General features: G+C 43.1%; 1 protein-coding gene across 4 annotated transcripts in view; it reads left to right on the top strand.

The window, feature by feature from the left end:
* The window catches only part of AGAP3 (ArfGAP with GTPase domain, ankyrin repeat and PH domain 3), a 393,235-nt gene that overhangs the window by 308,734 nt on the left and 63,655 nt on the right, over window positions 1-20,846 (top strand). For all 4 annotated transcript variants that reach the window (XM_073551710.1, XM_073551707.1, XM_073551708.1 and 1 more), the window contains exon 10: window positions 18,425-18,529. In XM_073551710.1, coding sequence (XP_073407811.1) covers window positions 18,425-18,529 — 105 coding nt within the window. The remainder of the gene's footprint in view (window positions 1-18,424; window positions 18,530-20,846) is intronic.

Here is a 20,846-nt window from a genome sequence, read left to right as displayed (position 1 = left end):
ATTTCTTACTGAGAGGAACAGAAGCCGAGAAGTGTTCTGTCTTCCAGGTGCCCAAATCAAAGACGTGTCTGATAGGATATCAAGACATTTCAGTGCCACAGATGACTGACTGGCACCCATTAGAAACAGGCAACCCAGTTGCATAATAAATGTGCAATGGGTCACGAGCAAAAAACCTACTCCAAACTGACATGTGAAAAGCAGCAGCAGAGTTTCAAAAGTTTATGTAGTGATTTATAATAAACAATTTTTAAAGTAAACAATTAGTAAAAAATGTTTATACAGACAGATAAGTGACATTCAAAGGTAAATGAAAGTCACCAATGATTCCATGCATGGTGCATAGCATGTAACTGTAGGTAAGAGGATCACAGAGCCTATCTTTCTACATGTATTCTCAAACCCAGTAAGTATCATTAAGGCTGGGGTCACACTGCGCTATGGCAGTCCGTTAGACCACGGTATAACGTGATGTAACGCAGTCCGTTAACACTGCCATTCCCTCCCATTATCGGGCGCATCGCTAACGCATGCGCTAGCTATGTTCCGTCATTCAGTGATGGAGCCTCGGATGCGGCCTTCAGCGTCCCAGGCTCCATCACCGCTAGCGCAGATGAAGCATCTGCGCTAGCAGTATAGCATAATGCGATCGCTTTAACGCAGTGTGTCCCTAGCCTAATATGTAGCTGGAAAAGGTTCACTTTACCAGGGTGAAGCAGAGAAACCAGGTTGTCGAATAAAACGGATAATGGCAATCCCAGCGCGTATTTGTCACACTTTTCAAGGGAATATCAATATCATGGAGTTTGAGAATGCATGTGCCATGATTACAAGGGGGATATATTTGTATATCCCACCACTGCCACCAATATGTCATGAACAGGGGGTGTTTGGTTGCCCCCAGTTCGTCAGGTATTTATTATATCCCGTGAATATGAAAAAAATTCAGCTCACCCTGAGATGCTGTTCCAATCTGCGAGGAGCACGGCGTCTCCGCCGCTGCACAGCGCTGAAGTTGATTGAGGAAAATAAAGTTGGAACCATCTCAAAACACCGGAAAAATTTAAAATTCACAAAGTCTTTATTGGAAAGCCTTTAAAATCAGTGTTCAAGAGCCATGAAGCTCGAAACGCGTATGGATTGATTCTTGTTATTATATACACCACCCCTCTTTATTACTTTGTCTGAGATGCCCATTTTTTCATTACTTTCAATTTTAAAGGATTTCCTTTAAAGACTTTGTGAATTTTAAAATTTTTTATGGTGTGTTGAGCTGGTTCCAACTTTATTTTCCTCAATTTATTATATCCCACCTTCCAGTTCCGGTTTGGAACTTGCAGCTCTCTGGTGCCCCCCCTACCCTCAGGTCAGTCAGGGAACTACACCTAGGACAAGTAGTCTCCAGAAAGGCTGTCTTGCTGTGGACTGGCTATTGGGCACGCTGCAGGTGGGCGGTGTGAATATTCCCTGTCTCAGGCAGGAAATACCCATAGAAACCTCCGTCCGTCACTGCCAGAGTCTCACCAAATCCCCAGAACACTCACTGCCACCAGCTCCTAGTTCTTATATGAATCTTAGGTCAGGAGCCAACCCGCTAGGTAGCATGAATTTTGCAAGGAGGATGTGGCAAGTAAGCATATAGAGCAAGAAAAACAGAACTAGTAAGTATTATAGATTTTACTCCAAAAGGAATAGGCAGTGTTTACAAAAGATGTTACAAAGAGAGACAGATACATTATGTACAACAATTATAAAATAAAAGTTGATTAAGGTATGAACTTAGTTATCAGGCAGTGGCATGCCATGTGGAGATGGGGGAGGGGCGCCTTCCCCAAGGGACAATGGTTCAACGGCACAGCTGTCTCCTTGCTGGCTACCCAGGCAAATGACACCCTTCTAATTGGGCTTCATAACCTTATACTCTGGGTTGGGTGACATCACTGGGTGGGCGGAGCTATGGCATGCACTCCCCTTTTGAAAGTTACTAGAAAGCTTTTGAGTGCCATATCTCTGGGTGAGAACCTCGGACTGAGACGACAGATATCATAGGTTTGCCTATGAGTTTTCCTTCCATTTAACACTCAGTTGGGTCAAAATCAGTTTCTCGGCTTCTGCTGGTTGCTGAAGTTTCACAACCCACCAGTGGATCGCTCTCATTATGCAGATGCCAAAAATGTAGGTTTCCAGCCTCTATCAGTAATTGGTGCTATTATTTTTGATCTTTAAATTAGCACTGTACTAGACAAATAGCCATGTGCTTCAAGAACTGCTTTCAACCAGTTTTTGTCAAAACTGTGTAGCACACTAGTGTCTCAAGTTACACAGCTGAATGCAGGCAAGAGGGAAGGGGCCGCAGCTTGAGAAGGTGGGCTGCAAGAGGGATCATTACTGGAGCATGTCATTCAAAAAAACAAGGAGATGTAGCAGATCACTGTATGTGTGACTAGGACATTAAGAAATTAAATCATATTCCTGACAGCATGTACAAAGGTTGGTTCTGTGCTCCTTTTACCTATACTTATATGCTATGTACCTTGATAGACTCCTTACTAGAGATGGGTCGCATCTTAAGATAATATGAAAACATACTTAGTAGTCGCCTTACTACACTCATCAGGAGAGCTTTAAACTAGAGCAAAAAGGAATGGGAAATATATGGCTGGAAAAATATGTAGTTCATGAATTCTTTTGAGAACACTTCTATTAGAAGTGGAAATAAAGAACAAAAACAAATTTTGAATAAAAATAGAGGAACAAAAGAAGCCGACTACAAACTAAAATGTGTCTATAGAAACACACAGAAACAAACAAGTAGAATTTCAGCTGCTAACACAAGAAGAGGGATATGATGTCTTAGGTGGGATGATACACATGCTTGGAATACAAATCTTGAAGGCTACAACTTATTTATTAGAAACAGGATTAAGAAGAGGGGAGGAGTTGTATGTTAGGAGAACGTATATCTCCACAGAGATCCAAGCTTCAGAGACTGGTAGCTCTGTAGAAACTGGGTATGAATAAAAGGAGAGAAGAACAGAAAGGACAGTATTGTAGGTGTTTACTAAAGGCAAACTGAAGACATGGATGAATTCTTTTTAGATCAGGTGTCTCTGTTCTCAAAAACGTACAACATAGTGATCATGGGAGATTTTAACTATCCAGATATTTGTTGGGAATCTCTCTCAAGCAAAAGTAATAGGTACAGAAAATTCTTTCCTTTTCTTGCCGACAACTTTATCTTTCAAAAGGTAGAAGAGCGAACAAGAGGATCTGCAATCTCGGACCTAATTCTTATTAACAAGGAGGAAATGGTTGAAGAAGTAGAGGTGGCTGAGAATTTAGGAGGCAGTAATCATGCTATCCTCAAATTTTGGATTACAAGAGGAGAAAGGGCCAGTGACGACTCAGACTTTAAGGATAGACTTCAGAAAGGTAGCTTTTATTGGACTCAGAAAGAGGGTAGGAAAGGTCCAAATGGCTGGATGTTGTAAAGGACAGAAATGTACAAGAAGGATGGGAGAGTTTGCCAAAATTCTCACTGCACAAACGGTAACAATCCTAAAGAGAGGGCAGAATTGGTAGCATTTAAAGAGACCAGGATGGATGGACACAGAACTTAATTTGTTAAAAATAAATGTATATTAAATGGAAAGAGGAGGCATATATAAAGAATAATGTAATGCTGTCTGCAGCGAGTGCAGGGCAAGAGTTAGAAGGGCTAAAGCCTGTAATGAAGTAAGGTTTGCAAGGGAGACCAAAAGCAGCAAAAAAGGATTTTGGTAGTATGTTAACAGCAAAAGAAAAGTCAAAGACGCTATAGGATTTTTGCAGGATGAAAAGGGAGAAATGGTCAAAAATGATGTTGAGAAGTCCAAACATTTAAATTCATATTTTGCATCTGTGTTTTCTAAGAAAACAAATGTAACATCAACTGATCTTCGTACTGTCATTGAAAGAATAAAAGAATCCACACTAATAATAATAATAATTTTATTTCTATAGCGCTGACATATTCTTCAGCACTTTACATTTCAGAGGGGACTTGTACAGACAATAGACATTACAGCATAACAATAATCACATAGATCATAACAGATACCGAGAGGAATGAGGGCCCTGCTCCCAAGCTTACAATCTGAGGAAAAAAGGGGAGACACAAAATCTAAACATAGATATGGTGAGTCAACACGTAGGTAACTTAAATACATTTAAATCTCCTGGCCCACATGAATTACATCTTAAGGTACTGAAAGAGTCAGCAGAGGAAATTGCAGAACCACTAGCCAGAATCTTTGAAAAATCCTGGAGAACATTAGAAGCTCCGGAGGTTGGAGAAGGACAAATGTTGTCCCTATCTTTAAAAAAGGAAAGAAGATGGAGCCAGGAAATTACAGGCCAGTGAGCCTTACTTCTATACCAGGAAAGGTCAGTTTTTGAACAAATTATTAAACAGCATGTATGTAAGTATTTGGATAACAACACAGTAATTAACAAGCATGAGTTTGTAGCAAACAAGTCATAATAATAATAAATCTTTATAAAGCGCCAGCGTATTCCACAGCGCTTTACAGTTTAACAGTTTCAAAACACAAGTCATAAGTAACAACGTTAACAATACAATAATTAGAGCAAAATAAGACACGCCAGACTAATCTAATTTCCTTCCATCATGGCATCGCTGACTGGGTGGATCAGGAAAATGTGGTAGATACAGTATATCTCGACTTCAGCAAAGCATTTGATCTCATACTATCCTTATCGAAAAAATGACCCCTGGATGGGATTGACAAGGCTACTGTTAGGTGGATTCATATCTGGCTCAGTGATCATACTCAGAGTGGTAATAAATGATTGCACATCCAACTAGAAGAGTGTTTCAAGTGAGGCTCTACAAGGCTCTGTCTTTGCCCCAGTGTTCAACATTTTTATAAATTATCTACAAAAGGGAACTGAAGGTAATCTAATCAAATTTGCAGACAATGCAAATCTAGATAAGCTTGCACAATGGGCAGTGACTAATTGGTATTTAACAGAGAGAAATGCAGGATCCTACATCTGGGCAAGAAAAACTAAAATTACATCTATTAAACGGGAGGAATAGAACTAAAGGCCCCTTCACACTTAGCGATGCACCAGCGATCCCGACAACGATACGACCCGGTCAGGATCGCTGGTGCATCGCTAAATGGCCGCTAGTGAGCTGTCACTCGTCGGCGCCAGCAGGAAGCCCACCAGGAAGCAGCCGACGAGAAATGGAGCTGCGCGATCAGCGACAGACAGCGGGGGAGCCGGTTGGAGGTAAGTATCTCACAGTGATATCGCTAGCGATATTGCTATGTGTAAAACCCCCTTAAGTAACAGCGCGTGTGACAAAGACTTGGGTATATTAATTGATCACAGACTGCACATGATTCAGTAGTGTGATGCAGCAGCAAAAAAGGCAAACACAGTTCTAGGATGTATTAACAGAAGCATACAGTCTAGATCATGTGAATTAATGATCCCCCTCTACTACTCCTTGGTCAGGCCTCATCTGGAATACTGGGTCCATTTCTGGGCACCACATGTTAAAAAAACAAAAAAGACCTTGAAAAACTGGAGCAAGTTCAGAAAAGATCTACCAGGATGTTGAGCATATTTCAAAGTATGTCCTATGAGGAACGGCTAAATGATCTGGGAATGGTTTAGTTTGCAAAATAGAAGGCTAAGGGTACTGTCACACTTGGCGATGTACCAGCGATTCCGACCAGCGATATGACGCGGTCAGGATCGCTGGTACATCGCTAAGTGGTCGCTAGTGAGCTGCCACACGGGCAGATCTCACCAGCGACATCGCAGGGGACGGGGGTCGCTACTTACCTGTCAGACGCAGCGATCCTGACGTCCTCCCGCCCGCGTCCACACGACGCTCGTCACAGCAGGAAGCTGACGACGAGAAACAGTCCTGAACGTTCTCGCGCGATCAGCGATAACCAGCGGGGGAGCGGGTCATAAGTAAGTATCACACACAGCGATGTCGCTAGCAAAATCGCTATAACGTCACAAGTTATAGCAATATTGCTAGCGATATCTTAGTGTGACATGCCCTTAAGAGGAGACTTAATAGCTGTCTTCAAATATCTAAAGGGCTGTCAGGGTAGAGGGATCAACTTTATTCTCATTTGCACAAGGAAAGACTAGAAGCAATGGGATGAAACTGAAAGGGAAGAGACAGATTAGATATTGGGAAAAAAAACTTTTTGACAGTGAGGGTGATAAATGAGTGGAAGAGGCTGCCACAAGAGGTGGCGAGTTCTCCTTCAGTGGATGTCTTCAACCAGATGCTGGACAGACATGTCTGAGATGGGTTAGTCAATTCTGCATTGAGCAGGGGTTGGACACGATGACCTTGGAGGTCCCTTCCAAATCTTAACATTCTATGATTCTATGCTGATAAGCGAGGTTCCTGGGCATCAGAGCGACTAAAGATTTTTGATCTCTCCTGATCATAGACATTCTGCTGATCAGTGAGGATTCTAAGCATTTGAGCTGTCAAAGATTAACGACTTCTGCTGATCTAACACCATACAGACATTCTGCTGATCAGTGAGGATTCTAAGCATCGAAGCGCTAAAGATTAACGGCTTCTTTTGATTATACACTGCACAGACATTCTGCTGATTAGTGAGGATCCTGGGTATCGAAGTGATCAAAGATTAACTCACCTGATCCACATACCATACAGGCATTCTGCTGATCACTGATGATCCTGGGTATCAGAGTGACCTAAGATTAATGTCCTCATCTGATCATAAACCATACATTCTACTGATCAGCATGGATCCTGGGTATCGGAGCAATCAAAGATTAATGACTTTTCATGTGCTGCGCCAATTCTTTGTAATGCACTACCCAGATTAATACGATTAATCCCCAAACCCCACAGTTTTAAGCGTGCCCTAAAAACGCATTTATTCAGACTGGCCTACCGCCTCAACACATTAACCTAACTATCCCTGTGTGGCACAGTCAAAATTTTTACCATAACCAGGTTCCTTGCATCATGTTCTCACATGCTTTATGCATTTACTAGCCCTCTGTGTCTGTACTGTTACATATTTAGACTGTTAACGGGTTCATGCAGCAATATGAACACCCGATTCTTACACTATGGCTAGTCCATACAATAAAAGCAATTGTTACCACCCACCTTTCATATCTACCTTTTTCCTCATAAATTGTAAGCTTGCGAGCAGAGCCCTCACTCCTCTTGGTATCTGTTATGATCTATGTGATTATTATGCTGTAATGTCTATTGTCTGTACAAGTCCCCTCTGAAATGTAAAGTGCTGCCGAATATGTTGGTGCTATAGAAATAAAATTAATATTATTATTATACGGTATGTGATCATAGAGTATCCTGGGCATCAGATTGACCAAAGATTAATGACCTCTCCTGATCATACACTATACAGACATTCTGCTGGTCAGCGAGGATCCTGGGCAATGGAGCAATCAAAGAATAATAACCTTTCATGATCATACACCATACAGACATATTCTGCCTATCAGCGAGGATCCTTCCCATTGGAGCGATCAAAGATTAATGACTTCCGATCATACACCATACAGACATTCTGCTGATCAGTGAGGATCCTGGGTATCAGAGTGACCTAAGATTAATGTCCTCACCTGATCATATACTGTACAGACATTCTGCTGATCAGTGAGGATCCTGAGCATCGGAGCGGCCAAAGATTAATGACGTCTCCTGATCGTATACTTTACAGACATTTTGCTGGTCAGCGAGGATCCTGAGCATAAACCATACAGACATTCTGCTGATCAGTGAAGATCCTGAGCATCGGAGCGGCCAAATATTAATGACTTCTGATCATAAACCATACAGACATTCTGCTGATCAGTGAGGATCCTGAGCATTGGAGCGGCCAAAGATTAATGACTTCTTCTGATCATATACTGTACAGACATTCTGCTGATCAGCGAGGATCCTGAGCATCGGAGCCGCCAAAGATTAATGACGTCTCCTGATCATATACTGTACAGACATTCTGCTGGTCAGCGAGGATCCTGAGCATCGGAGCGGCCAAAGATTAATGACGTCTGCTGATCATAAACCATACAGACATTCTGCTGATCAGTGAAGATCCTGAGCATTGGAGCGGCCAAAGATTAATGACTTCTTCTGATCATATACTGTACAGACATTCTGCTGGTCAGCGAGGATCCTGAGCATCGAAGCGGCCAAAGATTAATTATGTCTCCTGATCATATACTGTACAGACATTCTGCTGGTCAGCGAGGATCCTGAGCATCGAAGCGGCCAAAGATTAATGACTACTTCTGATCATAAACCATACAGACATTCTGCTGATCAGTGAAGATCCTGAGCATCGGAGCGGCCAAATATTAATGACTACTTCTGATCATATACTGTACAGACATTCTGCTGATCAGCGAGGATCCTGAGCATCGGAGCGGCCAAAGATTAATTATGTCTCCTGATCATATACTGTACAGACATTCTGCTGGTCAGCGAGGGTCCTGAGCATCGAAGCGGCCAAAGATTAATGACTACTTCTGATCATAAACCATACAGACATTCTGCTGATCAGTGAAGATCCTGAGCATCGGAGCGGCCAAATATTAATGACTACTTCTGATCATATACTGTACAGACATTCTGCTGATCAGCGAGGATCCTGAGCATCGGAGCGGCCAAAGATTAATGACGTCTCCTGATCATATACTGTACAGACATTCTGCTGGTCAGCGAGGATCCTGAGCATCGAAGCGGCCAAAGATTAATGACTACTTCTGATCATAAACCATACAGATATTCTGCTGATCAGTGAAGATCCTGAGCATCGGAGCGGCCAAATATTAATGACTTCTTCTGATCATAAACCATACAGACATTCTGCTGATCAGCGAGGATCCTGAGCATTGGAGCTGCCAAAGATTAATGACTTCTTCTGATCATATACTGTACAGACATTCTGCTGATCAGCGAGGATCCTGAGCATCGGAGCGGCCAAAGATTAATGACGTCTCCTGATCATATACTGTACAGACATTCTGCTGATCAGCGAAGATCCTGAGCAATCGGAGTGGCCAAAGATTAATGACGTCTCCTGATCATATACTGTACAGACATTCTGCTGGTCATCGAGGATCCTGAGCATCAAAGCGGCCAAAGATTAATGACATCTTCTGATCATAAACCATACAGACATTCTGCTGATCAGTGAGGATCCTGAGCATCGGAGCTGCCAAAGATTAATGACGTCTTCTGATCATAAACCTTACAGACAGTCTACCTTTTCCCGTAGATCCGTTGACAATTATTGTGCTTTCCCCATGACTCACAATCCAGAAATGTCAGTTGCTGGAGGAAAGATGCAAGAGTGTCTGGATCCCAGAAACTCGCTCAGCTTTTATGCACACACGCTGATTACAAGCAAACAGGTCACAGGTAAGGATGTTACCTTTAGTAGCCATTAGTGATAGGCGAGCACTAAAATGCTCGGGTCGAGCAAATTGGAATGCTCGGGTATGTAAATGTAAGTCTATGGGATAGCCAAGAATTTTTACCGCGATACCCCCCCCGGGAGTCCTTTTAGGGTCTAAAAACATCTGAAATAGATGGGAACAGTGCTCAAACTACACGGGAACATCATTGGGAAGACCCCTGGAAGCATTTCTGACTCCTAGATCACCGCTGGGACCAATGTTGTCAGAGTGTGATGCCACTTTTACAGGCGCACACTAAAACATCCAAAAACATAACCAAAATGGATTTTCCAGGGAAATATGTTAAGGAGCATTCTTTTCAGGGTAATAATTTGTATGTAAGGCAAAAGAAATAACCCCCCCAAAAAAAAAAAAAAAAATACCTCCACCACTTGGGTATGTTCACACATAGCATTTTTGATGCGTTTTTCAACTTTAGCATTGCTTTCAACCAAGACAAATGCATTCACTGGGAAATGTCATTTTAACATTTAACAACCTTAGCTTGCCATGTGTTGTGTGAACATCATCAGACACATCCTGCTTAATTCATCTCTACGCAGTAACTGCCTCTAGGCAGAAGATGATGGTGGTATTAGTTGGTGCATTTAAGACACAGACATGAAACAGCCATAATAATTTGAAACAAAAGTATTTTTACCTATATACAACACTGTTCAATATGTGGCCTGTTTTTTTTTGTTGCCAGCAAAATCGTGTCACTAAGTAGGCTATGACACAACAAAAAAATTCTATGGAGGTCTGAAATGGCCCAGTTTTGAGCACAATGATATGCGATCCGTGTGGCGGACAAAACACACTGTTAAATATCTGCCCAGTATCTAAATATTTTTTGGGCAGCAAAATGGTGTAAAAAAATTGTATAAGACACTCCAAAAAAAAAATTCTACAGTACAACAAAAAAAGGCAGAATTTTCTGCACACTCAGATGTGATGGCTGGGACGGGAAAACCCATTTAAAATTTCTGGATTAGCACGCTGTACTATGAAAAGGATCTGTCTGCAGTGTCAACAAGCAAATGGAGAAAAAAAGGGGGCTCTGGATTGCTTTGGAATAAAATAATCACGATTAAGGTGCAAAATAAATTCTTCCTAGCCACTGATACCGGTGCCTGATTAAATAAGCGGCTGTATTTTTGTTTGTTTTTTTACAGAAAACGACTATATGGCACTAGAGTAAGACACAGCAAAAAAAAAGTAAATGTCCTGAATGAGAAAATTTTTAGCCCACGAGTTGAAGAGGCGATTGACAGAGATACCAGACTGTACAATATGTGGCCTGTATTTTGTTTATTTTTCACCCCAAAATAGTCTATAAAACTAGGGTAAGACACAGCAAGAAAAGGTGAATGTAGGCCTGACATGCCACAATTTGTAGGTGTCTGACGGAGATACCACACTGTTCACTATGCGGCCTGTTTATTTTTCTGTAAAAAAACAAAACTATAGAATTATGGTAAGACACAGCAAAAACAGGTGAATGGAGCCCAGACTGTCCAATATCTGGCCTGTATTTTTTTTATTTTTTACCCCTAAACAGTCTATAGAACTAGGGCAAGACAGAGCAAAAAAAAGGTGAATGTAGGCCTGCCATTTGTAGCCCACAGATAGATCAGGCGTCTGATGGAGATAGCACACTGTTCAATATGTGACCTGTATTTTTTTAATTTTTTTACCCCAAAATAGTCTATAGAACTAAGGTAACAGACAGCAAATACAGTGGAATGGAGGCCTGAAATGCAACAATTTGTAGCCCACAGATAGATGAGGCGTCTGACAGAGAGCTCACTTTCAAAGATCTGCCCTGTATTTTTTTTTTTTTTTTTTTGGCCAGCAAAATCGTGTCAGTAAGTAGGCTATGACACAACAAACAAAATTCTATGGAGGCCTGAAACGGCAACATTTTGAGCGCAATGATATGCGATCCGTGTGACGGACAAAACCCAGTGTAATATATCTGCACTGTAGCAAAATATTTTTTGGCAGCACAATGGTGTAAAAAAAATTGTATAAGACACTCCAAAAAATTTTTTACAGTACCACAAAAAATGGCAGAATTTTCTGCGCACTCAGATGTGATGCCTGGGATGGGCAAACCCTTTTAAAATTGCTGGATTTTCACACTGTACTATGAAAAGGATCTGGCTGTAGTCTGCAGGGTCAACAAGCAAATGGAGAAAAAAAGGGTTCTGGATTGCTTTGGAATAAAATAATCAGGATTAAGATGCAAGAAAAAAATATTCCTGGCCTCTGATACCTGGGGCTATGTATATACGGTCAATACATGTAATAGGCAGCAGACAGTAATGGAATGGACCCTCTTGATGTCTGCAATGATATCTATACACCCATATACAGTGCATGCCAGCCTTACACTGATATGTATATAGCCACATACACGCCCTGCCTACCTATCACTGCAATCTATATACCCCGTAATTAGTCCTTAGAAGGACTGTTGGTTTAGCTGGATTTGTGTATTCAATTATTGTATACCCACACTCTTATAAACCCCCAAATCTGTCCCTATCTCAGCAGCAGCTCTCCCTACATTGTCTGAATCCAGAGCTGAATGCGACAAGCAGGTTGGCAGCAGGTCTCTTATAGATCTGATGCCACTGTGCAACCAGCCAATCACTGTAATACTACAGCAAAGATGGCTGCGGCATTACAGTGCATGGTAGACAATCCTTGCATGTTGATTGGTGCTCTAAAGCACCAAACTTGCAGGGTGGAGACCTGAGCTCCCGCTGAATAATCCCAGAAATGCTCGGCACTCGCCAAGTACCGCGAGTACAGCAATACTCGAGCGAGTAACGATCATTACTGAGCCTGCTTGCTCATAACTAGTAGCCATTCAAAACCATTTGTATCAACTTCTGTGTATGTTATCAGGCCAAAATCACCAGGGTATGTGAACTTTTGATCAGGGTCATTTGGGTGTTTTGGGTTGCCATTATGACTTAACCCCTTAACGACCGCCGATGCACCTTTTGACGGCGGTAGTTAAGGGTACTTAAACCACAGTGCTGTTAGTTAACGGTGCTGTGACAAAAGTGTATAGCGCCCCCAGAGTCGGATTTTCTCCGGGGTCTCGGCTGCCGACCTCAGAGAACGTGAGTCGGGTCGGCTTTTACAGACCCTGGTTTTGCAATCGCCGTTAGTAACCGTATAACGGCGACTGCAAATAAAAGTCCAATGTGCCATTTAATTTCTCTCTCTGATGTGATCGTCCATCAGAGGAGAGAGAAATAGGGTCCCCGATTCCCCCCCCCCAGTACCTCCAGGTGTCTGTGTCTCTTGGCCTCCCCCCACGGCCGCCGGCGTCTTCCGGTAAGAAAATGGCGGGTGCATGTGCATTGCGACCGCCGAGATCTGCCGAAACCCGGCAACAATAAGATTTTTCCTATTGGTTCATTTTGGTCACTGTGATAGACCCTATCACAGTAATCAAAATAAAAAAATAGTAAATAAACCCCCCCTTAGGGAAAAATAATGAAATAAAGAAAATACATTTTCATTTTCCCTTTATAGTTAGAGTTAGGCTAAAGTGAGTAGGGTTAGGGTTGGGATTAGGGCTAGGGTAGGGTTGGAGTTAGAATTGAGGGGTTTCCACTGTTTAGGCACATCAGGGGTCTCCAAACGCAACATGGCGCCATCATTGATTCCAGCCAATTTTGCATTCAAAAAGTCAAACGGTTCTCCCTCCCTTCCGAGCCCCGACATGTGCCCAAAAGTGGTTTACCCCAACTTATGAGGCATTAGCGTACTCAGGACAAATTGCACAACAACTCTGGGGGTCTAATCTCTCCTGTTATTCTTGGGAAAATAAAAATTTGGGGGCTAAAACATTTTTGTGGAAAAAAATTATTTTTTATTTTCACTGCTCTGCTTTTTAAACTTTGGTGAAGCACTTGTGGTTTCAAAGTTCTCACCACATCTAGATAAGTTCCTTGGGGGGTCTAGTTTCCAAAATGGGGTCACTTGTGGGGGGTTTCCACTGTTTAGGCACATCAGGGGTTCTCCAAACGTGACATGGCGTCCGATCTCAATTCCACCCAATTCTGCACTGAAAAAGTCAAACAGCGCTCCTTCCCTTCCAAGCCCTGCTGTGCGCCCAAACAGTGGTTTACTCCCACATATGGGGTATCAGCGTACTCAGGAGAAATTGCACAACAAAATTTGTGGTTTATTTTCTCTTTTTACACTTGGGAAAATAAAAAAATTGGTTCTGAAGTAAAATGTTCATGAAAAAAGTTAAATGTTCATTTTTTTTTTTTTTTTTTTTTTAACATTCCAAAAATCCCTGTGAAGCACCTGAAGGGTTAATAAAAATCTTGAATGTGGTTTTGAGCACCTTGAGGGGTGCAGTTTTTAGAATGGTGTCACTTTTGGGTATTTTCTATCATATAGACCCCTCAAAGTGGCTTCAAATGTGGAAAGAAATGGTTTTCTAAATATTGTTGTAAAAATGAGAAATCGCTGCCCAACTTTTAACCCTTATAACTTCCTAACAAAAAAACAATTTTGTTTCCAAAATTGTGCTGATGTGAAGTAGACCTGTGGGAAATGTTATTTATTAAGTTTTTTGTGTGCCGTATCTCTTTAATTTAAGGGCATAAAAATTAAAAGTTGAAAATTGCAAAATTTAAGATTTTCGCCAAATTTCCGTTTTTTTCGTAAGTAATATCGAAGAAATTTTACCACTAACGTATGAAGTACACGAAAAAACAGCCTCAGAATCAGCGCGATCTGTTAAAACGTTCCAAAGATATAAGCTCATAAAGTGACAGTGGTCAGAATTGTAAAAATTGGCCGGTCATTAACGTGCAAACCACCCTCGGGAGTAAAGGGGTTAAAAAGAGAAAACACAGTAGTTTGACAATAAATGGCTTCACCCAACCACTGTCCATGAGTGGAGGAAAAGTTTTATCATATTCTCTGAAATAAAGGCCAAGAAAAGAAAAATTCTACCGGGGTATGTAAACTTTTGAGCACAACTGTATACGTGTTGCCCGGTCCTCCTGTAATGTTCCTGTACTTGCTGCTCCGTCCTCCTGTGATGTCCTTGTATGTGATGCACTGTCCTAGAGTAATGACCCTGTACAGGTGAGGTAACAGGTGAGGTGTAATATCCCAGTATACAGTATAATACAGGTGAGATAACAGGTGAGGTGTAATATCCCAGTATATAGTATAATACAGGTGAGATAACAGGGGAGGTGTAATATCCCAGTATACAGTATAATACAGGTGAGATAACAGGTGAGGTGTAATATCCCTGTATACAGTATAATGCAGGCGAGATAACAGGTGAGGTGTAATATCCCAGTATACAGTATAATACAGGTGAGATAACAGGTGAGGTGTAATATCCCTGTATACAGTATAATGCAGGCGAGATAACAGCTGAGGTGTAATATCCCTGTATACAGTATAATGCAGGCGAGATAACAGGTGAGGTGTAATATCCCTGTATACAGTATAATACAGGTGAGATAACAGCTGAGGTGTAATATCCCTGTATACAGTATAATGCAGGCGAGATAACAGGTGAGGTGTAATATCCCAGTATACAGTATAATACAGGTGAGATAACAGGTGAGGTGTAATATCCCAGTATACAGTATAATACAGGTGAGATGACAGGTGAGGTGTAATATCCCAGTATACAGTATAATACAGGTGAGATAACAGGTGAGGTGTAATATCTATGTATACAGTATAATGCAGGTGAGATAACAGGTGAGGTGTAATATCCCTGTATATAGTATAATACAGGTGAGATGACAGGTGAGGTGTAATATCTATGTATACAGTATAATACAAGTGAGGTGTAATATCCCAGTATACAGTACAATACAGGTAAGATAACAGGTGAAGTGTAATATCCCAGTATATAGTATAATACAGGTGAGATAACAGGTGAGGTGTAATATCCCAGTATATAGTATAATACAGGTGAGATAACAGGTGAGGTGTAATATTCCTGTATACAGTATAATACAAGCGAGGTGTAACCCAAAACATCCAAATGACCCTGATCAAAAGTTTGAGCAAACCTTTAGTGATATCACAGGATGACCAGACAGCACATACAGGAATATCACAGGAGGACGGGGCAGTGTGTACAGGAACATGACAGGAGGATTAGGCAGCACGTACAGGAACATCACAGGAGGACTAGGCAGCACATACAGGAACATCACAGGAGGACCAGGCAGCACGTACAGGAATATCACAGGAGGACGGGGCAGTGCGTACAGGAACATGACAGGAGGATTAGGCAGCACGTACAGGAACATCACAGGAGGACTAGGCAGCACGTACAGGAACATCACAGGAGGACTAGGCAGCACATACAGGAACATCACAGGAGGACCAGGCAACACGTACAGGAACATCACAGGACAGCCTGGGGCAGCACGTACAGGGTCATTACAGGAGGACGGTCTGGGGCAGCACGCACAGGGTCATTACAGGAGGACGGCCTGGAGCAGCACGACAGGGTCATTACAGGAGGATGGCCCGGGGCAGCACGTACAGGGACATTACAGGAGGGCGGCTCGGGGCAGCACGTACAGGGACATTACAGGAGGGCGGCCCGGAGCAGCACGTACAGGGTCATTACAGGAGGACGGCCCGGAGCAGCACGTACAGGGACATTACAGGAGGGCGGCCCGGAGCAGCACGTACAGGGTCATTACAGGAGGGCGGCCCGGGGCAGCACGTACAGGGTCATTACAGGAGGGCGGCCCGGAGCAGCACGTACAGGGTCAGTACAGGAGGACGGCCCGGAGCAGCACGTACAGGGACATTACAGGAGGGCGGCCCGGAGCAGCACGTACAGGGTCATTACAGGAGGACGGCCCGGAGCAGCACGTACAGGGTCATTACAGGAGGACGGCCCGGAGCAGCACGTACAGGGACATTACAGGAGGACGGCCCGGAGCAGCACGTACAGGGACATTACAGGAGGGCGGCCCGGAGCAGCACGTACAGGGACATTACAGGAGGGCGGCCCGGAGCAGCACGTACAGGGACATTACAGGAGGGCGGCCCGGGGCAGCACGTACAGGGACATTACAGGAGGACTGCCCGGAGCAGCACGTACAGGGTCATTACAGGAGGACGGCCCGGAGCAGCACGTACAGGGACATTACAGGAGGGCGGCCCGGAGCAGCACGTACAGGGTCATTACAGGAGGGCGGCCCGGGGCAGCACGTACAGGGTCATTACAGGAGGGCGGCCCGGAGCAGCACGTACAGGGTCAGTACAGGAGGACGGCCCGGAGCAGCACGTACAGGGACATTACAGGAGGGCGGCCCGGAGCAGCACGTACAGGGTCATTACAGGAGGACGGCCCGGAGCAGCACGTACAGGGTCATTACAGGAGGACGGCCCGGAGCAGCACGTACAGGGACATTACAGGAGGACGGCCCGGAGCAGCACGTACAGGGACATTACAGGAGGGCGGCCCGGAGCAGCACGTACAGGGACATTACAGGAGGGCGGCCCGGAGCAGCACGTACAGGGACATTACAGGAGGGCGGCCCGGGGCAGCACGTACAGGGACATTACAGGAGGACGGCCCGGAGCAGCACGTACAGGGACATTACAGGAGGACGGCCCGGAGCAGCACGTACAGGGACATTACAGGAGGGCGGCCCGGAGCAGCACGTACAGGGACATTACAGGAGGACGGCCCGGAGCAGCACGTACAGGGACATTACAGGAGGGCGGCCCGGAGCAGCACGTACAGGGACATTACAGGAGGGCGGCCCGGAGCAGCACGTACAGGGACATTACAGGAGGGCGGCCCGGGGCAGCACGTACAGGGACATTACAGGAGGACGGCCCGGAGCAGCACGTACAGGGACATTACAGGAGGACGGCCCGGAGCAGCACGTACAGGGACATTACAGGAGGGCGGCCCGGAGCAGCACGTACAGGGACATTACAGGAGGGCGGCCCGGGGCAGCACGTACAGGGTCATTACAGGAGGGCGGCCCGGGGCAGCACATACAGGGTCATTACAGGAGGACGGCCCGGAGCAGCACGTACAGGGTCATTACAGGAGGACGGCCCGGAGCAGCACGTACAGGGACATTATAAATTCCTGAGCACAGGGAGGAATTGACTCTTTGATGACAATTTGCAAATTAGGATTCACCTAAACAGAATAACATCCTTGTAACCAAGATGTCTTGTTGGGTTCAGTTTTTGTTTTGGCTCTGCTGCTGGTGGCTCTTCCCCGTCTCGGGCATCTTGCTTCTTCCCTGCTCTCCGGTTTGCTCTGTTCCTTTTTCGGTTTCTGCAATAGCTAACTCTCCCGATGAATCTTCGTTGTGAATTGGTGAACTGATAGTACTGCTGCACCCGGACCGGTAAGTGCCACGCTGGTTTTACTACTTATAAAATGGGCTAAGATTATATAATAACATATTTTGTAAGTGAGGAAATGTTCACCGTTCTTCAACACAAGCAGATGGATTGTCAGGAGCTTCTCATATAGCGCTTGGGTATTGGTTTGGTGCAGCGAGGGGTTGGGTGAGGCTGATGTTGGCATTCGATGATGGCTCGTATTGTCCATTTGGGTAGTTGGTTACTTCTCATGAAAGGTTGTATCTTAGGTTGGTAAGGAAAGTGGTTGGAGAGGTGCTTGCGGGTGGGAGTAGAATGGTGGGCTAGTGTAGTGAGAGCTTAGATGTGCTTGAGTGGTGGGTTCATGGTGGGTTGGTGTTAAGGAAGGGTGGATGGTGGGGTGACAGACAGAAACAGGATTTTGTACCCAGAGGTTGGATGAGGCGTTTGTGTGCAGAATGTCTGGAGATTGGGTTGGGATAGGAAACTGCATGTTGCATTATACTTTGTGTTTTATTTTTATCAGGGAGTTCTTCTGAAGAGGAGCGGGAAATCATTGAATAAAGAATGGAAGAAAAAGTATGTGACCCTCTGTGATAATGGAGTCCTGACATATCACCCAAGTCTTCACGTGAGTATTACGTTTCTTTCTTCTTGTCAAGATCTGCTCCATCAAATATGATCACCCATGATTACGAATCTTATATTATACAGGGATATTACTCCTCACCTGTTATCTCACCTGTATTATACTATATACTGGGATATTAAACCTCACCTGTTATCTCACCTGTATTATACTGTATACTGGGATATTACTCCTCACCTGTTATCTCACCTGTATTATACTATATACTGGGATATTACACCTCACCTGTTATCTCACCTGTATTATACTGTATACTGGGATATTACTCCTCACCTGTTATCTCACCTGTATTATACTATATACTGGGATATTACACCTCACCTGTTATCTCACCTGTATTATACTATATACTGGGATATTACACCTCACCTGTTATCTCACCTATATTATACTGTATACTGGGATATTACACCTCACCTGTTATCTCACCTATATTATACTGTATACTGGGATATTACACCTCACCTGTTATCTCACCTGTATTATACTATATACTGGGATATTACACCTCACCTGTTATCTCACCTATATTATACTGTATACTGGGATATTACACCTCACCTGTTATCTCACCTATATTATACTGTATACTGGGATATTACACCTCACCTGTTATCTCACCTGTATTATACTATATACTGGGATATTACACCTCACCTGTTATCTCACCTATATTATACTGTATACTGGGATATTACACCTCACCTGTTATCTCACCTATATTATACTGTATACTGGGATATTACACCTCACCTGTTATCTCACCTGTATTATACTGTATACTGGGATATTACACCTCACCTGTTATCTCACCTGTATTATACTATATACTGGGATATTACACCTCACCTGTTATCTCACCTGTATTATACTATATACTGGGATATTACACCTCACCTGTTATCTCACCTGTATTATACTATATACTGGGATATTACACCTCACCTGTTATCTCACCTGTATTATACTGTATACTGGGATATTACACCTCACCTGTTATCTCACCTGTATTATACTATATACTGGGATATTACACCTCACCTGTTATCTCACCTGTATTATACTATATACTGGGATATTACACCTCACCTGTTATCTCACCTGTATTATACTATATACAGGGATATTACACCTCACCTGTTATCTCACCTGTATTATACTGTATACTGGGATGTTACACCTCACCTGTTATCTCACCTATATTATACTGTATACTGGGATATTACACCTCACCTGTTATCTCACCTGTATTATACTATATACTGGGATATTACACCTCACCTGTTATCTCACCTATATTATACTGTATACTGGGATGTTACACCTCACCTGTTATCTCACCTATATTATACTGTATACTGGGATATTACACCTCACCTGTTATCTCACCTGTATTATACTGTATACTGGGATGTTACACCTCACCTGTTATCTCACCTATATTATACTGTATACTGGGATATTACACCTCACCTGTTATCTCACCTGTATTATACTGTATACTGGAATATTACACCTCACCTGTTATCTCACCTGTATTATACTGTATACTGGAATATTACACCTCACCTGTTATCTCACCTATATTATACTGTATACTGGGATGTTACACCTCACCTGTTATCTCACCTATATTATACTGTATACTGGGATATTACACCTCACCTGTTATCTCACCTGTATTATACTGTATACTGGGATATTACACCTCACCTGTTATCTCACCTATATTATACTGTATACTGGAATATTACACCTCACCTGTTATCTCACCTGTATTATACTGTATACTGGGATATTACACCTCACCTGTTATCTCACCTGTATTATACTGTATACTGGGATATTACACCTCACCTGTTATCTCACCTGTATTATACTGTATACTGGAATATTACACCTCACCTGTTATCTCACCTGTATTATACTGTATACTGGGATGTTACCTCACCTGTTATCTCACCTATATTATACTGTATACTGGGATATTACACCTCACCTGTTATCTCACCTGTATTATACTGTATACTGGGATATTACACCTCACCTGTTATCTCACCTATATTATACTGTATACTGGAATATTACACCTCACCTGTTATCTCACCTGTATTATACTGTATACTGGGATATTACACCTCACCTGTTATCTCACCTGTATTATACTGTATACTGGAATATTACACCTCACCTGTTATCTCACCTATATTATACTGTATACTGGGATGTTACACCTCACCTGTTATCTCACCTATATTATACTGTATACTGGGATATTACACCTCACCTGTTATCTCAC

This window comes from Dendrobates tinctorius, unplaced genomic scaffold (genome assembly GCF_039654945.1).
Source record: "Dendrobates tinctorius isolate UK_male_01 unplaced genomic scaffold, ASM3965494v1 ptg000179l, whole genome shotgun sequence".
Taxonomy (NCBI): domain Eukaryota; kingdom Metazoa; phylum Chordata; class Amphibia; order Anura; family Dendrobatidae; genus Dendrobates; species Dendrobates tinctorius.
This window is presented reverse-complemented; position numbering and strand designations above follow the sequence as displayed.